Raw genomic sequence first — 21,582 nt, forward strand, 5'->3', positions numbered from 1 at the left:
TTMTCTCAGAGGGATCAGCTATTTTGGCTAACTATGAAAATGAGAAAAAATACTCAGCGACTCAAATGCTCAGAAACCCAAATCATTAAATTTCAAGTACACATTATACTTGATTTCTGGGGGGTTTTATTATCTAAACTAACTTCTGAATCAGAATACCTATTCTACCTTTATTAATAGACATCAGATAGTGCAATACTATCCACAGACATTTAAGCACATCTTTAATGACATATACTTCAAGGTGGAAGAGTAACATCAGGTAGAAGGGAAGAGAATTGCAATGTCTCAACAAAATGTTCAGAGGAAGRTTGGTAGACTTTTCTTTATTAGGATGATAAAAACAAAGTAGAATAAAGTTTTTTTCAGGTTTGTGGTGCTGAATGGTCCTTTTCTGGACCAAGGAAACCATCAATTTAGAAGAGCAATCTGTAAGATAACATCACCATCCAAAGGAGTCAGTCATCAGTGAGTAACTTCTTTCAGCAGTTTACACTGTAGCACCWCCTAAAAAGTAAAGACTTAAAATTCAGTATTTATGCTACAGATATTCTTTGCCAGTTCTTCAATGTATAAAGTGTTTTCTGTGGGTTTTTTTACTCTAGTCCTTTCAAGCATCAAGTAAGACCCTTGTGCCTCCAGAGAGGTACAGACAGCATTTTCCCATTTTCTCCATCTCACTCCCACTGTACAGAGTGCTACAACATCACTGACTGCAGCCCTTCATCAGAATTTGACATGGTGTTTCTGTTATACCCCTGATGTAGAAACGGAGGAAAGAGGTGAATGTCAGGGTTGTGAGTGCACAAATCGCCTTTTTTCTTTTTTTTTCTTTTTTTTTTTTTCCAGTGACGGGCCTCACTTACGGCCTCTACCCTCTGCCTGGGGCTTCGCTTCAGCTCTGGCCCAGCTTGGGCCATCAGTCCCTGTAAGCTGTGCCTGGAGRGGCACCTCCCCCAGCCCTGTGCTGAGTTGGCGTTTGGGTTTCRTGGTTTGCCCTTGGATCTCACTTGTTGTTTTGCCTTCATCTTGTGATCACTGAGCTGTCATAGGACCTGTTGCTGTCACCACCCTGCTTTGCCCATCTGTGTGGTGGTTGAGACCTCATGTTGCTTAATGCTTTCCTATGGTGTCCCTGATGAAGAATATGAATTACAAACMTCTCTTACAGAGCAGTCAGATAGTTTGGAATAAGAGGTCGCTGACCTCTCTCTGTTCTCCCTTAAATTTTTTTGTAAAATCCCCATTTACTTCAGAGCTAATTCAGCTCAAAAAGTGGAACCTAATTTGTTCTTACCTTGTGGTTTAAAACACAGTCTCTTGTTCTTGTAAGCTGAATAGGCTGCTATTGATCCAACAACTAATATTACAAAAGCAGAAATTATAGGAGATGTAACTCCAGCTATTAATCCTGAATCTGTAGAAAAAGAGATAGTTTTTACTAGAGGCATTGAATATGACTTAAGCATACTTCCTACCAAGGTGTGTTTTTGCAAAACTTTGAGAATTTTTTGATGTAACATTGGAATTTCATATACAGCGTTAAATAGAAGACTAGAAATTATATTATAGCTGATGTGAAAATAGTGTATTACAGCATCATTTTATATACTACTTTTATAATACTAACATTTTCTTACTATTTAAGATAATCTGAAACAAGTTATAAAATAAATTATTCACTATACCAGTATTTCCTCCATGATTAAAATGATGCTCATCTTCTCCTGGAACAGAGTGTAGAGTTTCATCAAGAAATGTTTTTCATCATGTTTTGAGAACAAAGTCTTTGCTCAGCAGAACAATTTCAAACAAAATGTCAAACTAGGTAGCTAGAACAGAGCTCTAGGAAGGAGTTGTGATTCTAATCCTGATTTACAGACACTTTGGTGGGAGGGATAACCTTCCATCTGTCCTCGACTTCATTAAGTATAATAATACTATCTTCTAAAACAAGGATAATACTTAGCTGTCTGCATCAGGCTCATTTCAAATGAAATGGGAGGCCAATACTGTATTCTTGTTATTGTCTACTGCTAGACAAGCAGATGATTTGTCAGTAATTTAAGTCAATGTCTTAGTTCTAGTGCATCTACTTTCAGTTCTGAGCAGGAGCTCCTTGCTTTGGGACTGTCCTAGCTGAATTCATTCTGCAAGATTCTGGCTTAATTCAGAAGGATTAATTCTGGAAGATTCTGGCTTAGCCCTGCAAAATGCTTAGGGATAGGTTTAAAGTGAYTTAGGGTTTTAGGCTCAAAGCTATGGTTTCTGGAAAAAGATGACTGATTTAAATAAAAATACCAGAGTCTTGTCCTGTTCCTTCAGTGATAAACATTCTGGTAAAGCAAAACCAGACAGCTGTGAATTACAATAATCAGAGAGAAGCTTTGAGGGGAATGGACAAATAATACCTGGTAGTTGTGGTGGTAAAGGCTTCCCATCAAGGAGATCTAAGTCATTAAAACCTCCTGCAAGATAAAGATTAGAATTTCTGTTACAAAATTGTCCGAACAATGGTACACCTTCAGCTCCCTTGCTCAGTCTCTTTGTAATGTTCTAGGGAGATGTGAGGGACCTTTGGAAATCTACCTGGCAGATGAGTTAGGTATCTTGCACCGAWTGGTGACCCATTCAAACGCACTTGGAAGCTAGAGTACTAAAATCACCAGCTCACGAAGCTGACCATTTGGCACATGAAGATGTATACTTCTGTCAATAAATTAAATTTGTGCTGTTTTTAGGAGCCCAGAGTGGAGGAAATGTGGAAAAGCCCTGCTTGTTAACTGACCCAACTGTGTACRTCTCTATAGCCATCTGTGGAATGAGTGGGCTTCAGCTCTTAGTAGCACAAATCCATTTATAGTGTGGATATCTCAAGTCCCAACTGCTCCCACAGAAGGGAGTCGGTGGGTCTCTTCTAGGAAAGACTCTGAATGTACCGGTCTGTCCATAGCTGGCCACTACAATCATAGTAGATAGATGACATGCATGGTGGCAGCTAGGATAGATGTGTCATTTCTACTGTATACAAGTATGTGTTTGGGACCACACTCAAAAAAAAAAAAAAAAAATAGACTTAAGCTCTCCACCTCTCTAGTCCCACCTGGTTTATGCTCCAGAACTATCTTGGATTCACATCTCAATATGGACTTGCACATAGGCTCCTCCACACAGTGGAGCTAGACATCAAATTTGGACCTTAGCATGGTTCAGTGAAAGGCAAACCTTTGGCAAACCCTTGGTTCACAGCCATAATGAAAGGATAAACAAAATGAAGATTAATCTACTGCTGCTTAGGATTCAATATTCTACATGTTGGGCAGAAAAAATCCTTTTGGTACCAACACTAAAGCTCAGAAAATCCTTCCAAATACTGGGTCTGAAACAGTGATTACAGAAGGGGAGAGGGAAGGGATATTTAAAATGATCAATAAAGAAATAAGAGAATAAACTATTCAAAATACCTGATCTGAACAGCATATCGTGTTAAGATTTTCTTCAGAGAAAACATTCTTACCAGAATTGCTGTGGCTTCCTGGTCGTGGTGGAAGAGGTGGATACAAAGGTTTTCTCGGGACATCACCTATTGGTAATAAATATATTAGAATGCTGAAAACCAGAAGACTTAGAGCTGTAAATAAAGATTATGATAACCTGAGATTTTTATACTTGTTGCTATTTTTTCCCCAGTAAAGTAAGAAAAGAACTTTGCCTCTATTTGAAAAGTCACTAGCATGATGACAAGAAATTACTGTGTACTAAAGCCAGTTAGAAAACAGAAAGGAAAAAAATTCAAAATTAAAATGAAAAAAGAATCCAGAAGAATGTCCAAGGAAAACGTTTCATGTATTTCTCGCAAGTGCTAATACTAATTAATGCTGACATCTGGAAAGAACAATATGAYACCGTAGGTGATGGTGGGGCAGTAATGCAGAGCCAACAGAGCCAGTTTGTGTTGTAGACTGGGCAGAAGACAAGAGGCCACTGACAGATATTGTTAAAAACTGGAGACTAGTTTCAGCTAACACTTGCTGAATTTAATACATGATGAATTTTCTACTCTTGAACAGTGCAAAATGAACTTAGGTTTCAGCTTTGTTCCTTAGAATTTTGTGCTAGTATTCAGTCTTTATTTCTGCCACGGTATTAGGAAAAGATGCAGTGAATAGTGAGGGAGATCAGAACACTCATAATTTACCAACTGCCCACACAGTGCTGGAATAGCAAGTAGATTCAGGTCAAACACTGGCAAAGCTAATGCCTAGGGCCATTGCTCCATATATAAAGTCCCATCCTTTCTCCAGCCGGGTCATTTGGCATATTCAAGCATATTCAAGTGTTCACATAACCAAGCAGTGAATTTGGCTTTCTTTCCAACTAACTCGAAGTTAGGTCACAGAAATAATTACCGCTTTCCTTCATTTTCCTTAAATCTTTCTTTTGTCTATAATATATGCCAGGTACACTTGTATCATGTTTTCCCCTTGTCTAGGTTCGAAATATAATACTTTTGTTCATAACTAACTTTCAGGTTCTGTTTCAGCAAAATATTCAAATATATTCTTAAATTTGAGCCTACTGCAGTCAATGGATTTTAGACACACTCTTAAAGCTTTGCTGAATCAGACTTTTCCAAATTATTGCTATCTAAAATTTGTTCTATAACAGAACTATAAGCAATTTTCTAAGACTCATGACTCAAAAGCAGAAAATTACAAATCCCATTATTCAATTCTACTATGATGATGCAGTTACTAAATCGTCTCTAAACTGAACAGGGTATATTCTATGTCATATCTACTGAAAAATAATGTTCTAAGAACATATCATTAATCCTATTTTACCATGGTATTGGTATGAATGCCATTACACCATGGGACTGGTATGAATGCCAATTAAAAGCATGAACTGAATATAGGCTGAAGAAATAGAAACCAAGGGAAACATCATTAGCCATTCTCTGAAGCAGAAGATGGTATTTAGTGAAGATACTTAAGTTATTCATTAATAGTATAATCAACATACTAAAACTATTCTCTAATAACAGTACATAGTAAAAATGTTCAGAAATGGAACTAGTATGAGCAGGAAGAAGTGATATTATAAACATGGGAAATATAAACAAAATGATATTTGTAGAAGTATAGACTAACATTTCATTCAAACACAAGTATCAAATGCCAGAGGGCACCCTGGAAATGCTGAAAGTCCTGGAAGGAAGAAAGGATTATATAAAAGGTATGACTCTAAGATTGAAACATGACTAAACTTTACCTGCTGTAACTGATGTTATAATTCAGCAGTTCTGTAAATGGGTTGTAAAGTAATATTTCTTCTGGGTAGCCTTGATTCAAGTGGATTTTTATGCTTTGATCCAAAGCTACATGTACTTTAATTTCTTCCAGTATGCAAGAACCTTTCCAGAGTATAATGAGTTCTCTTCATCCTTCTGCCTGCAGCTACCACCCCTGAGGCAAAGCTGAACAGGCGGTGCATCTACTCCCAGCCATGGCCACGGGTGAGCTGTCACAGACATGTAAACCATAGCTGGCTTCAGTGTATATGGGAACGCCAGCCTGCAAACTCCCAGGGCCAGCAACCAGACACAGTCCATACTACTCTCCCTGCTCTGTATAATAACCCCCTGGCAAAGGGGCTACATGGATATGAGCAGTAATGACTCCCACTACTACAGCTAAATCCTCCTGCAATCTTGAAATTTCTTTACGCAAATTAGGCCAACTTCAGAAAAAGACTGTACCAAAAAACCTCCCTACCAAAAAAAAAAAATAAAAATAAAAAAAAAAAAATTGTATCTAAGAAAAGAAAAGAATACTCACTCCCACCAAGAGCATCTCCTAAGTGCAGATCATTATCTAAAAAGAAAAAGGAAGAAGATGCAGAGAAGTAAGTTCTGGACAATTCTCGAGGGAAGTGAAATGCTGTTTTTTAATAGAAAGATTTTAAAAAAAAGAAAATTGACAAGCAACTATTTTTCAGATTGGGCCTGCAAATTCAAATGAAATATCATACTTTTCTTGAAAACTGTCATAGAATTTAATATTTATCCACAAATAATTGATAAGTTATGTCATACTTTCCACACAAAATACAAGGGATGCATTCCTGCTTTAAGTAAACAAACTCAGACTAAATCTGATAGCGCTGTCAAGATCGATACCTCCTTAAAGTACAAGATATACCTTAGTTATGTTAAAATATGAAAATCTTTTTTTGTTAAAACTAGTACATGTATGCTTGTCTCAGATATGTTGCTGAACTGCTAAACTTGAACACCTGTTTCAAAAGTAAACACTGTACTGTGAAGCGATAAACCTAATTAAGGAGAGAGAATTGAATTAACTTACTTATGTAAAGGTCATGGAGGCAGAAAAATTTCAGCTTTCAAGGGACCATATGTGCATATTTAAAGTTGGGTGAAAATCTGTTTTTCTTTGGTTAAACTGTAGAGATTTTACAAAATACTTCTAAAAGCCTGCACATGCATGTTATGCAATGAATCAACAGGTTATTACCATTCCCCTGCACTGTACATGTGTCCTGCTGTATCTGAAATGGAATTTTCCTTTCAACAAACCATTTGTCAATGAGCTGCAAATACATAAACAAGAGGAACTCCATCTCCAGTRTGCAGGTATGGACATGAGTGTGTGGGTAATATTTTAGAATGTGTATGGAATGAGGGTGTGCTCTGAAAGGTCATAGGATTATATGGAAAAATACATTACATAGATACCTTATCTCCATGGATCACTTTCCTTGCATTATAAATATGGAGCAGTAGAATGAATCAGAGAAAAGGAACAGCAAAATCTGCATACATTTTGAAAAGGTAATTGTGCCACAGCAAATGAGATAGACGCTTCATTCAAAATATTCTTTTAGTATTATTTTATCAGAATTCTAGAAGCTCAGCAAAATACGACTGCAATCAGTCAATCCAAATGCATCAATCAGTCAATCCAAATGCATCACCATACACAAGTTTGTCTTCATGTGCCCTTTCTCTCCAGAAGGAGCAGGAAGCTGATTTTGTTGGTTAAGTAACTAGTCTCATTATATATTTAATAAAACTAGCCAGAATACTTTGATGTCATTAGCAAACTGGCAGTAAAATAATCAAATTCATACTACAAGAGTCACTTCAGTCTTGTCAAGCTAGGTACTAATCTTGTCTGAATATGACTAACAGAGAGTTACACTTCAAAAATACTTTACTAAAACTGTAAGAAACTAAAAATTGCTAATGGATTTTAATTTATTGTCAAGATTAAGAATTCAGGTAAGATACAGAGTTCCACTCTGGAGGACTGGTGTAGAGATTTGTTACAAAAATGTTAAGATTGGTATGAATGAAGTATGAAGGGAAATGTCTGTTTGTAAACACCAGAAGAAACAGCCATAGCTAAAGGTTAAAAGAATGAATAAGGAAGRATACTATTCCCAGGAAACCATTCCTCACAGTAAAACTGAGGAATGTGTTGTTTATGTCCGAAACAGAAGGCCTATGCTCCAAAAAGAGCACAGCACAGAGSGCTTGTCAGGAGAAGACAAGCAGAAAACTCTAAAGCCAGGAGGATGGCCCCAGGGTTGCAGCATATGAGCTACACCACTACTTTTCTTGCTAGCCCACCAAGAAAACAGACTATAGACATAGCCTGTGTTCTCCAAACAAGGGAAAACAGTGTGCAGCAACCAGGCTTAGAGTTCACAGAGGCTGAAGTAAGCAAGATTCCGAGGTAAAGGACTATCCCATAATAGCTGACGTCTCCTAAGGGATATAAAAGATCTGTCCATAAACTAGCTTGTCATTTCCAATCAAGAAAAATCACACAAGACTTAAGACTTGATAGCTGGCATACTTTGCCCCTTATTACGTACAAGGGATGCTGACCAGAGTGCTTGAGCACATCTCGGTGTTCATGAGTATGTGGGTTTGAGTGTATGACTGAATGAAATCTATGAGAGGGTGAATATGAGTTGGCAAAATCAGTTTGTTTGGAGATTTTATAAATAAACATCACCTTCCACTTCCATTAAATTTTCAATTGCATTTTGTTACACTAATTCGGAGGCACCTCCAGCAAAGCTTCAACCCAGATAGAGGAAATGATGCATAGAGGACATGGCCTGTACAAAAATGGCTCCAGCTCTACCAAAATCATATCAGCTAGCCTCATTTCTCAACGATATGGGCTGAATGAAACGTAAAGGAAACCCTAAAGTTAAGATGAAGCATCAGGTAGATGTTAAGACGTATTTTTATATCATCTCAGATTTCCAAATTCAGTAACTGATTTTTTTACATTGTTTTTATTAGATCTAATTGCTTTTCAAATAAGTCCCTAAAAGTAGAAATCCTCTCACCTGACTTTAGACAGCTTCTCTGTAGACATTGACATCTGAATTGGCTTCCCTAGGTTACCTTTAAATATGACCAAGGACAGAATCTCTCTGTGCATGAATCAACTAATCTACTTTAAATGTCTATATTAGGATGAGAATGAAACCAACTCTAGGGATATGAACCACTGCTATATATGTTGATTTCTCTCCCTTGACTTTAAAGGTAGCCCAGGTATCTAGCTAGGAGGGGAACAGTAGCTTATTAGCAGTTACGACAGATGTTTCTAATCTAGGCCAAATACATTTTGTTAGCAAAACCAAGTGGAGAAGGAAGAATGCAACTATTACAGGATTTAATTCACAAAACACCTCCCTGTTAGTTTAAACTGAGCCAGAGACTCATGTAAAATGTAACTGGTTTCATGTACCAGAAGACTTGATGCAACGTCTATGAGCAAAAAGACTGAAAGTTATAGGCTAATATTATCTGGCATTTTATTTGATACTCCTTAATTTCTTTCAATGTAATTTAGGTTAAAAATGTCTATGTTATTACAAAATGATCCATAACAAATATGTGTGGTTTTGTAGTTGATTTGGGAGTTGGGGCTTTTCAAGAGTAACAAATATGTTCACTGAAAATCATCATTTGTCACCCTGAGCATTTTCAGTTCTCCCTACTGTTCACATCTTTGTTCCTTTCTGACTCAAATAATCGTAGCAATCAATAGTAGATAATATTCAACAAATGCATTGGGAGAATGAAGAATACCCAAATTTCTTCTGATTCCTTTTCAAGCATGTTATCAAGCATCAGGTATCTCTACGCTAAGAGAAAAGAGATATACTGGGGGGAAAGCAGAAGCTACAGTTACACATTTTTGTACTTTCTAAGGATTTTAACACAGACTGGAATAGTATTAAGAGAATTTTCAGGAAATAAAATGCYATCATGTGGCATAAAGCTTATTAGGAAGAGGTAGTAAAGACAGGTAATTGGTAACTGTCAAAAAAAATACATACTTTATAGGACAGTTGGGATTTGCACAAATGATCTCAGCTACTATACCTACTACAGCTACTGTACCATGATCATGAATCTCATGGGAGACAGTTTCTACATGTCTGAATTTAGTTATGATGCACTGTCTTTATTACTTACTCAGCACCGGTCTTCTTGTTGGTCTTCTGATCACTGTAGGTTTCCTGGTAATTACGTCCTCTGTGAGAAACAATGACATACTAAAAGCCAATAAAAGCTTAAAGTTTTTCAGTTTAAGAAAAAAAGGTATCTGAGAGCTGCATTGAATAAGTTTTCATGTACCATGTCAGAAACTATAAGTGAAGTGATATGTTTTTCTAGGCATGTTTTTTTTTTTTTTGTTGAGGTTGTTTTTTGGGGTTTTGGGGGGTTTTTTTNTTTTGTTTTTTTGTTTGTTTTGGTTTGGTTTGGTTTTTTTTGGTTCTTTTAACTTGTGTTTATACCAGAAATGTTATAAATGAAACACATAGCATTTCCAAGTTCTGTATACATTAACTAAAGTACTAACCCCTTCATGTTCTAGTTCTCAAGAAAAAGAGAAAGGGCTTAAGATTTATTATTAGGTCTGAATGCCATAGTAAAATAAAGATAACAGATTTACTTACCTGGATGATCAAGAGCATCAGCTAAATCAAAATCATGTTGACCTAGAAGAAGGAAACAGAAAATGTCAGTGGGCAAGTTTCCATTGGTTCAAGGTCTGAGGGCTCCTGACAAAGCCAGGAAACTGGTTACAGGCAAAAATGATATCCATCATGTGGCAGAGCAGGCTGGGGCAAGCTGTCAGCTGTTATCCCTGCTCCACACAGTCCTAAATGAGCATACAAGATGGGGTTCATTCAGTTCAAAGAGGTAATTTGCTCCAAAAACACAAAGAGAATCTACTCTCTAACGTTACCCATATTCAGTCACTGTGTAAACATGCCTTTAAAGAATATGTTTTGCCTATTACAGAGCCCAAGAACCATAACCAGAAGATCCTGAAATTAACATTCAGCATAGTACTTACAATCCAGAATGGTGAGAACTTTTAATATCTTTAATATCTTAATATCACTCTTTGATAAGGTATTTTTCTTAGTAAGTCTTGAACACTTCAGAGAAAGAAAAGTGCCATTGTACAAATAAGGAAACTGAGGAATAGAAAAAGACTATCAAAGATCCTCCAAAACAAAGGCAGTAGGTGTTGTGAAGCCCAGTTCAATRCTCTATTCTCTACAGACACTGCCAATCTTAATATGATTCTCAACATTAATCATTATTCTTGAGCAACAGCTCTTGTCTGTGTTAAAAAACTCCTGGAAAGATTAATTAATGCTGGTACAACACTATGTGATAATCAGATGAGAAGCAGCACCGCAGTATAAATTAKAAACATTTTGATTCCCATGAAAATTTTCATGTAAGCTTGTGAACTTAATTATAGCTAKCATGTGACAGAAAAGATACTACATGGCTAGAATGCTAAATAATGGCTTCTAAAACAAAGCTATCCTTATAAAGTATTATGAGAAACCCATGTTTGGAAAGAATATAAAATATTACATATGCATATAATATAACAAGTATATAACAATATAAGGTTTTCAGGTTAACATTATCAGAGCAGGATTCTATCTTTTACCACTGGAGCTTGATCTTGGAACATCATCTCTTCCCACTAAATCCTTCCCATGAGCTTGTCACTCAACCAACCTGGCTAAGCTCAACAAACTTTGGACTGCACCCTTAAACAAGTAATAATCTAAGACCTAGACTGGTTCTTGTTTTTGTATGAATTCGTTAAATAAATAAAAATATATTTGACAAATGGCTTCTGTAGGAGATATTCCATGTCCAGTTCCTGTGGGCCTGGCAGCCCTTATGGTCGCTTCCCACCCTTGGCCTCCCCTAGCCCTAGCTCCATCTCAGCCCAGCCCAGGGCCATCAGTACCTGCCTCATGACACCATAGTGGTGCTGGCTCCAGCCCCACCATGGAGCTGCCCCTTTTTGGCCACCAGTCCCTTGACCTTCAGCCTGACCCACAGGTGCCTACCTAGCCTAGCCTCAGCCTGACTCCAGCCCTGCAGCAACAGTCCCCAATGGCTAGGGCTGTGTCTGAGCTTGGTTGTCCTCACCAGGCCTGATCCTGACCCCCAGTCCCTGCTGGACTTTGGACCTGCCCCACCACCATGGACTTGCCCAATGATCTGGACCATCAGCTTACCCAAGTTGCTATCCTCAGGCTTGCCAGGATGATATAAAGGTAAAATGACTCTGTTGCCATCCCTAACACATCCTATTCTTAAGGCTTTATATGATCAAAATGTGTTTTTCTGGAGCATTTCTTTACTGTTAGCAACAGTGAGTGTTAAGTTCCCCTGTCATTTGATTGTATAAACATTTATCAGTGTCCCGAGCCCTGAAGAAGGCTGTCTTAAGCCCTGCTGAAGGATGATTTCAACAGAGCTCAAACCATTTGTCASAGTGAGACATCAAAAATAATTTTGTAACACCAAAGAGCTTTTAGTCCAAGGAGCTCCTGTGTTACAGGTTCTAACATGTAGCAACTGATGATACAAAAAGCAGCTACATAGGTCCTAATGTTACAAAGAGAACTCCAAAAAATTGTCTTGTGAATGATGACTCTGGAAAATCTCCATATACAAAATTTCTTTGAAGTTGAGGGAAAGAAAAAAAAAAAAAAAAAAGAGCAATCTCATCAAAAGAGATTATGGAATTCAAACAAGGTTACACAGGTACTTCCAAATGAAGCAAAGCTAAAGCAAAACAGCAGACTGAAACAGTAACTAGCATCTGTCCTTCTCCCGGATATACCTAGATTTTCATCTTCTGTGGTATACTCTAGTATCTAAAGGGTGCGAAAAGACAAGATATGTTGTTTTTAGACAGCAAGGGAAAAATAGAAAGAGATTATAGAAATTTTCAGATCAAAAAGAAGGCTGAAAACGCCTCTGCATAAGTAATTCAGATTGTTCGCTTTTTGTTTCTATTTTTTTCTGATGATAAATTAAGTAATAATAATAATAAAACAGCAACCAACAGAATCACTGACTGGGAGTGAGAAAGGAATGTACATTAAAATTTCTATGACTATGAAAATATAAAACTTGACAGATGGGCAGATAGTATGTGGACATCTGTGTACCACGGTAAATGATATTCCAATAAACCAAAGAGATTGCTTGGATTTTCATCCTGACTTCCTCAGTTAATACTATTAAATGACCTCAAGGAGCAAGATTTTGTGGAGCAGAATTTTAAATGCTCATTACTATTTCTGAGATGGCACCTAGACATTTCAAGAATCTAATTTGGGAGGATGACAGATGTTTCTATAGCTGAACAGCCTAGATTTCATCCACAAAATGGAAAGTCTAAAAACAATAACATATTAGAGACTGAGAGAGTATTTAGCTCAATAGGAACCGCAGTCACTCCAGGGTACTCTAAAGATAAATGGCAACCAAAATAAATTAGAAAAGCTTCTTTACAGAACAAACAGACTGATAGAAATTCATTTTCCAAATAACAAACCYTTAGTATGGTCTTTTTCTTGATTAGCTTCTGTAGCAGAAAGCAGATGGAAATGAGAATGAAAGAAATTTAAACAGGGAGAAAACAGCTTTATTCCTTTAGATTTATTTATTTAATGTAGACAAATTTATGAAGAGATTTAGCTATACAGAGGTGTTACCTCAGAGTTATTGCTGTTATTGATGCTTTGGGCTAGTATACTATTCCTTGGCATCACTTTTGGCATTTCTTCTGAGAGTATCCATGTTTTTAGGTAGAAATAAWATGTTTGTAATAGTGGGTTTTTTTTTGTGTTGGGTGGTCCAAGATTATTCTGAACAGAGAGTCTGCGAAAACACCTATAAGCTCCTGCCTGCCACAGAACAGACCTTATCTGCAAATGAGAAAATGCTAAGCTAAGAAAGCAAGCCTTCCAGATGGATATACAATTTATATCTAGAAATGAGTTGTTTTAATGATGTTTATACTAGTTGCTCAAACACAATGAACTATATTAACAGCAAGACTTTTGCTGGCACTGCTAGGCTTATTTGGGATGTGATTCCCTCATCTCCACCAGCTCATGTAACTGTGCCAGGGAAAGTTTGAAGTGTAGACCAGGCATCAATCACTCACACTAGACTACTCTGTAACAGCCAGACAGGGGACAATGGACATATGGAGTGCAAATATAAAATGTGACAGGCTTTTATGAAGCTGAGTACCAAAACACAGTAAATTTCAGTTACATTTATTTTTATGGGCATAATTCTTTCAGGTAGGAAATTTGGGATCAAGTTCTACTTTCACTAATACCCATACTTTCTATTAACTTTTTCGGTGTAATGTACTAGACTAGTGGTTAGTTCATTTGCTGTAGAGATTGCCAGGATTGCTCTTTGTCACAGAAACAGCCAGCCAGCTGTTAAAAAGTTCCCTTGAATATAAGACGCATCCTGCTAAGGCAGCACGAAGCTCAGGCCACCTTTACCCCGCCAAGGCAGTCGCCTGCAAAGTTGCACCCTCAAGTGCAACCCTCAAGTGTAATGGTCACAAACTTTTATTCTTACTGGTTGTTTGAAATCATGACCTAAATATCCAGTTAATCAAGTACATATAGCAACGGCTTTTGCATATGGTTGAATTTGTCACCTAAATATTAAGAGGATCCACCACCCTTTAACTATACAACATAAGGGTCAGGTCCCACTGCTTTTATGAGGACTTGTAAGGAACAAGACTRGACTCTGCATATGGATGTTGCCTGTTAGAAAAAGTTTCACAGAAGCCTGACTGCTGATACTCAGGAACTGCCTCCATTAGCCATCAGCAAACTGGTAACACAAGAGCCTTCTTGTGTTAACTACTACAATTAATCAATCTGTTTATTAATTGGCTCTGTATCATGGAGATGTGAGTGCTATAGCTCAAGAGGCTTAGACAATACCAGCAGTCTTTTTAAAGTAAACATTTTGCCCAATAGACTAAAATACTTACATTAAACCAAGAGCTGATGAATCTCACTCTAATTTCCACACTACCACTCAGTGAAACACTAAGTTTAGGACTGTTCTAACTCCTTTTTCGATAGTTTATAAATTTCAACAATGGTTCCTAGGGCTTGCATTGAATTTCCATTTAACTGATTACATTTTAAAAGAAGGATTTTTTTTTTCATAGGCAGATGACAGTCACTGTTGCTCTTACAAAAATATAAGGATATTTGTCCGAGAGCTAACTTCTACATGTACCTTGGATATGTTCAGTCTATTTATGACAAGCAGATTTTTTTGTCACTTACTATATCTATCATTATGACTGTAGATAGAATTTTCCTGACAAAAGACTACAAAGGAATTTATTTGCAATTTTTTAATCTCACGAAGTAGGCCCATCCCTGCACTGGATCCATATGGACAAAGCTTGTGGCCATTAGAATGACCCAATTTAAATGAGACAACATAAACATTACCAAATGAGAGTCAGGTTATAGGGCATATTAAATGAGCAACTCAGGCATTTAATATGCATAGTATAATATTAAAAAATGAAGCTAAGATACATAAGAAAATGTGTGTTTATATGTATGCATGTGCACACAAGTATACATGTAGATACACTTGTCTGGACAACAATATATATATAAGATATATAAATGTGTATGTGTATATTAGATAAGTTCTGTTCTTTTGCCATTGACATGATTAAATTAATGGGCTTTGAGTGTATTCATAGTAGTTGAATGACTAAGATGAAAGTGCCTGTGCTATAAATAAGTTGGAAATCAAATAACTTAGAGATGGGGGGCATAATTAGATAAGAATTGTTTTACTCCTGTGAATACAATGAGCTTAAGAGATTATAAAACTGGCAGAGACAGAAGAAGAAATTAGTGACTCACAAATGAGAATAACAAATTTCTAAAAAGGAACAATATGTTACTCAAATCACTCATGGAATTTCTCTTGTTTTCTATTTAGCTGAAGCAGTAAGATAAGTTATTCTTTGTATAGTTCACTTCTGTATATTATACAGTCATGATACATATTTCCCTAGATTGAGGGTATAGTATATACTCTCCCACGTATATGATTCAGAACATATTTGTTTACTGGCTCAACTTTATTCAGGAAGTGATTGCATTTGTTTAAAGGAAATTACTCTTACAAGAAAAGTTATGAGTGACCACCAAAGTGGACATTTTGGACAAAATCTCAATGAGTGGGCACTATTTCTTTGATGTMATGCTGTCATGATCCACACTTCCTGTTGAGGTTACTTCAGCTCTTTTTTCCCATTGTGCCCCTTCTGTTCCGTAAACAATGACCAGCATTACAACCCCTTGATGTAGTGACGGAAAATGAGTGTGCTTTCAAATCTATAATTAAATCTAAGTTCCAGTCCATAGACCACAATGCATAGACTTGACTATTGGATTTGTCCTTTTGTCAAGCTACTTCTGTTTATGTTTTTAATTCAGGAAAAATGAAAAAGTATCTCTCACGTACCCATACTAAAACACTTTAAAAAAAATTATCTGCAAATAAGATGTGTTAATGAAAGAAGAGCGGCACTATTGCTTTATGTCTGTGCAGCATGTTGTCATTAAATATTAAAGAAAATATCTTCTATTTTTATGGTGTTTGCTTTATTGTGGACAAATAACAGCTGTTCAAAGGTAGCTAATGTTCTTCATGGTGTGATATGCCTTGCATGCCTAATATAAAACGTATATAATTTTCCACATTTTGCTTCAAAGTGAGTGCTGAAAAAGCTGGTCCATCCTGTAAAATTACAGACAGTGCAAAGGAATTGTGTTCTTTAATTAAGTAGTACCATATGTGTGTGCGTCTGTTCCACTTAACAGACAGTTAAGTGGAAGACTGAAGCTAAGATTTTCACTTTTGTGTCACAAGGAAATGGAGCAGTATGGAAGCATCAGGCATCACAAGTATCTGCCCACATATTAGTCTGAAAGCTGCCAGCCCATTTCAGCCATTTGAGTATTATGGTATCAGGTATTAATCACAGTCACGTTACATGAAAGCTGTACAAATAGATAGACCCAAAAAAAAGAAACCTATGCTAGTGTTCCTACTGAAAGATGATAGTGTGGCACAAAAAAAAACCCATTGTGTTTGGCTCACTGAATGGYCAGTTACTGCACAAATACTAGCTTACTTACTATTCCACACTTTCCTGAGCTAGTACTTTAGAGACATGAGAGGGRGCTGAAGATAAGGCAGTGAAGTCAGGGAGATGCCAGACTTTATTTTTGTTGCTCACAGGGAGTCTTTTAATGTTTACCCCAAATACAATGGTAAAATACAAGCATTATCTTTAGTTCTTCAGAAGGCAGGATGSGTGGTATAAGCCTCAGTAATGTTGCTCTGTAATTAACATCAAGTTAAATTTGTATCTCAAGTTCCATTGTATAACTCATCTTGTGCCTCCTGAAGTCCCAACGCTCCATCTGCRTAACAACTTGTATTGGTTCCAATACTAGTTCCAGACTGCTAAGTCTGAGTGGCTAATCAGGGTGTTTTGTATGCTTTCTTTGTTCAAGATGCAAGATGGCAAGAGGCAAGGCCTGCATCCTCTTCTCTATTTCATACCATTTAAAATATTCTTTCTATGAAAATAATGCTAGAAAGAGTTGCTGGATGCCAGCAAGCAGGTCTGCTGAGCAACAGTCTCTGTTGAGGTTTATGAGCAGCCTGTCATCTGGAATAAGTAAGAAAAGTGATTAGCGTTCCTTTAAAGAGCAGAAAAATCAGAAGCCTCTGCACATCCCACTGGAATGCACAGAGAAGCTTCAGTGAACAACCTGGGCAAATGGTGATGGATGACTAGTTCATCTCCATACTTACTTCAAAAGCAAGAGAATTGGAAGAGGATCTGACAGCATCGTCTTCAGAAGGAATAGAAATTAAGATTCCTGGCTTGCAGAATGATCTATTCCTAGTTCCTCCACCATAGATGTCATAAGACATAGCACGTAAGGAGGAATTATCCCTTATATGGTCTGCTAATATTACTGCCTACTCTGGACTTTGTTTTCATTTATTCTGGAACATGGTTACCTTCTGAAAATGTTACTGTGATTTGACTTCTTGAGTAAATTGCTCAAGACTTCAAGAAAGCAGTGATGACAGACAAAGCTTATACCGTGAAGTTGGGGTGTTACACTTCCATAACCCATTCAATATCTTTCTTCAATTGGGGCATCTTATTTGGCTTCCTGAGAAAAAGATATTACATGGGAATCCAAGACTGGCTCACTATAAATACAATCAGATATTATCCCTTAATAGTCAGAGAGTTCAGACCCCCTGCATAGAAGTAGGAACAGTTTTACTGTCATAGTAAAACAAGGTGATCAAAACAATCTGAATCGCTCTCTTACAAACCACAGGGCAAATTGCCACAGGAGGCCTCTTTTTATTAATTTTTAATCTTAAAATAGCTATGACATTTATTTATCTATTACTCTCAGTGAGATGGAAAGGGATTAACAATCTCTGATGTGAATCAGGGAAAGATGCAAACGGAAAATGGGTAGTTTGGCTACTGCTGTCAAGACTTACAAAACAGTAAGTGAAGTCTGAAAAGTGAGGCAGAGAAACTGAGTAAACACACTAGCTCCTCCCGAGCTCTGATGTTGCAACAGCTCTGCTGTTAGTGTTTCAACAAGTTCAGGCATGTCTATCAAACTGCAATCACACCTTTGGATGACAGTAGCCACATGCCTACAGATGATAGCAAGTGTTGGGAGTGAAATAGTTTTGGGCCCCAGCAACAAGAGGACTCATTGTAAGGTATAGCCTAGCTGATACCACGAGTGCTTCAGCACATACACAGGGACCTCGCACAGAGTGACAGGGAGGATTGCAGCTTAATGGAATAAAAATAGGATTGYTTTTTTTTCTCTCTCCCTTTCTATCTTTTAACCCCAGTGAAAACTACATCTTTCATAAAACTAAATCACATACTTACTCAATACAAACAGACTGTAATTTTCTCCCCATAAAGTTCCCAGATAATTATCCGAAAAAACAATTACTTTGAGTTAAAATCTTTGGAAGCCTTAGATGACAGTGGTCTGTGGTTTCCTGGCTAACAACAAATGCTTTAGCTGAATAACATGTACTATGGGATGGAGTAAATTTAATGYAATATCATCAATAGTTGCACTGTCTTTGTTACTGACTAAGTATCTGATCTATCAGCTGGCCTTCAAGAACATGGATACATAGTTTGTGTCTATGTTGGGAATTTAGGGAGCAATTCTGGGCAGTCAGGTCTGGGTCAGAGCCACAGCTGCTTGCCAGCTCTATACAGGAGACCTCAGTTTGCACTACTTCCCCACTACACACACACACACACACACACACACACAGTGAAAACAGTGGTGTGGCCTAAATGTGACCTTCAACACGTTTCAGACAGCTATATGATCTTGATTACTGGGGGAGTAGGGCCTCGCACACCTGCTCGTCACAGCACACTCAGAGTAGGGAGTATAGACATAGCTAAAGCCGAATTACTACAGATCAGGTGAGCTGCAGTAAATTGACCTTTGGCATTAGGATGGACTTCAGTTGAAGACCTTTCATGAAGTTGTTTTGCCTTCCATTTGATTTGGGCTAAGAGTCACTCAGGCAATCAGTTGCTGCAGCTCAGATTATAAGATAATTCATGTAACTTGCCTAAGCCTGGAAATAATAAAACCTACAAGATCATAAATAAAAGTATAGAAGACTGCAGTAAGTGTGTAAGTTTCTGAACTACATGCTTACTTCTGAAYTCAGGCCTCACTTTTCTTGTGCCATGTGCTACCTGGTCATGTCACCCTTCTGTTGAGAAGGGCCCATTAAGTTAGTCTAGACAATTAAGTGAAGAAACCCTGATAAAAAGGAAACTCAAGATTGTAAGGGAACTGATATGATCTGGCCTAGCTGCAGTGATACAGACATTTCTAAGAGTTATCACAGATGGTAACAACTTAGATTAGAATTAAGGCTACATATAAAAAGGTGAACTATGTCATAGACCTTCCCACCGTAAGGACTTARACCAGTCTTTCACCAGCAGCCCTAAGCCTTTCCCATATCATCTCTTGTATAGGAGTGAGAGGTGGTTCTTATGAATGTCTCCTACATGGTAACACAGTAACATGGTAAAATAACATGGTAAACACTTTGATGCTAAAATTCAGTGGTTGTTGCCTTAGACTAAAAATGATTCATTTTGCTTTTCTGAAACAGATGAAATAGTTTCTGCAGTCTTAAGACTGTGCTGAAATACCGCAGTAGCATTCAGAAATGACTTGTTCCCCCAAACGAGGCTTGGACTGGCTCTAAGTTCGCACATGTGTAGAGTAAGAATGGTTAAGTTGACTAGCCTTGTAATTAAAGTGATAGAGCATATGGAAATTGGCTTGCACATGCTTGTATAATTTGGATAGAAATATTCAGCATAAGAGACTTCTCCAAAACAAGAAAGTCTGCATGCCAATAATGTGAATCATTGCTGTTCAAAACAATGCGGTATCTACTGTCACCGTTCTAGTGCTCTGTTGTTTCTACACCATGTTTCTTGCTAAAAGACCTCCAAATAATTCTTCATTTTTAAATATGAAATTATGGWAAGAATTAAGGGCAAGTTTTTTTTCACTACTCATCACTGCAAGATCTCCTGAGGATTCCATTTAAAGTAAAGRGAGGACAGAAGAGGAAAAGCCACAGCAGCTATTTTAGAACTAGTTGTTAATGACTAATTTCTTCCTAGAGTAATTCACAATTCTAAAATTATTTGCAATAATCACCATATACAAAAAGCAAAAAGTTACAAGTCTACAATACAGCACATTCAGATGAGGACTGTCCTATCTGCTTTGATATCAATAAAAGTTTTACAGAATGGTTTGCTAAAAAAAAAATTACTCTGAAATTTAGATCAGAGGTTCCCCAACTGCTCTTCTTTCTTCAAAAAGTATGTACAAAATGCATTCAATTCTGCATTATTCCTAAATAAAAAAAAAAAAAAAAAAAAAAAAAAAAAAAAAAAAAAAAAAAAAAGTGTATGCCTATATATGGGTTTTACATATTCAGGAATATAGCCATTCAGGTTAATAAACTAGCTCCAGTATTAAAACATGAGTGTCTTTTAACTGCTTGAGCAATTGTTTTTACAACATAACTAACACATCTCAAAATACGAATGATCAAGAAAAGCTCTTAAAGCATGAAGTAAGTATTTCACTAAGGATCTTTTGGGAAATCAGAAATTCCCCTGGAAGCTCTCATTTTAAACCATCCGTAAAAAATGTTTATACTCAAGTCCAAGCTTGTAAATGATTTTAGGGGAGCAAGAGAAAAGAGAAAATGAGAAATGAAAGTAAACAATTTCTACTTAATATGCCAGCTGTAACTTAATTCTGTTCCTCTATCAAATTAATTCTTCAGTTTCCCTTTTGGACATTATGAGTGATTATCCAAAAGACATGTATCTTTTGAGAAATAAAAACTACAGTGGTACTCCTATGCCACTGTAGCAACAACAAAAAACAGTAAATATTTCTAAAGAAACATACATTTGAGGTGTTTGGGCTTTTTTTTTTTTTTTTTTTTTAATAATCAGAGCCTAGAAATAAATCTTAAAACAATGTAAATCTCACTTACCCCTTACATGGACCAGAAGAAAACCAAAGCACAAAAGGAGGATATTTCTTAATCTCCCCATGGTCTTCTATGCAGTGCTCTGACTGCACCAGTTGTTTTTTCCAAGCGATGACAACAACAGATGCTGCAAGCGCAGTGCCAGGGTTCAAGGGAGACCTTTTAATCAGTGCCTCTTTCTGAAGAGTTCACTCACCATCACAGTCAAGCACTGAGAATCAGAACTGAGAGAAGTCCTTAAAAACCTACTCCTATTTCTTATAGGAGAAATAACAAAAGTAGACAACCACTCTACAGCCAAGCCACGACTAACAATGTAGACACCACCTGCCCTCTAAGAAACCTATTTATCAACCAGGCAGCTAATGTGGAGGGTAGAGGAACCAGCACCAGCACCCAATAAGAAGAAGGGAGCCAGTGCTTTCTTAATTCACCTCCTTCCCTGAGGGAAAGCCAACCTGTTTTGCATGCTCACC

The 21,582-nt window shown here is 37.1% G+C and overlaps 1 protein-coding gene across 1 annotated transcript; it reads right to left on the reverse strand.

The window, feature by feature from the left end:
- Positions 1-21,484, reverse strand: XG (Xg glycoprotein (Xg blood group)). The gene is made up of 9 exons (XM_085321473.1): positions 21,110-21,484; positions 10,015-10,056; positions 9,530-9,589; positions 5,841-5,876; positions 3,518-3,583; positions 2,412-2,468; positions 1,689-1,727; positions 1,298-1,417; positions 1-507 (listed from the first exon to the last, which is right to left on the reverse strand). The coding sequence occupies exons 1-9, from the start codon at positions 21,168-21,170 to the stop codon at positions 491-493; spliced, it is 498 nt and encodes a 165-aa protein (XP_085177599.1). The 5' UTR covers positions 21,171-21,484; the 3' UTR covers positions 1-490.
- Positions 21,485-21,582: the final 98 nt, after the last annotated feature.

Source organism: Rhea americana, unplaced genomic scaffold (assembly GCF_003343005.1).
Source record: "Rhea americana isolate MKP2758 unplaced genomic scaffold, rheAme1 scaffold_7, whole genome shotgun sequence".
Classification (NCBI taxonomy): Eukaryota; Metazoa; Chordata; class Aves; order Rheiformes; family Rheidae; genus Rhea; species Rhea americana.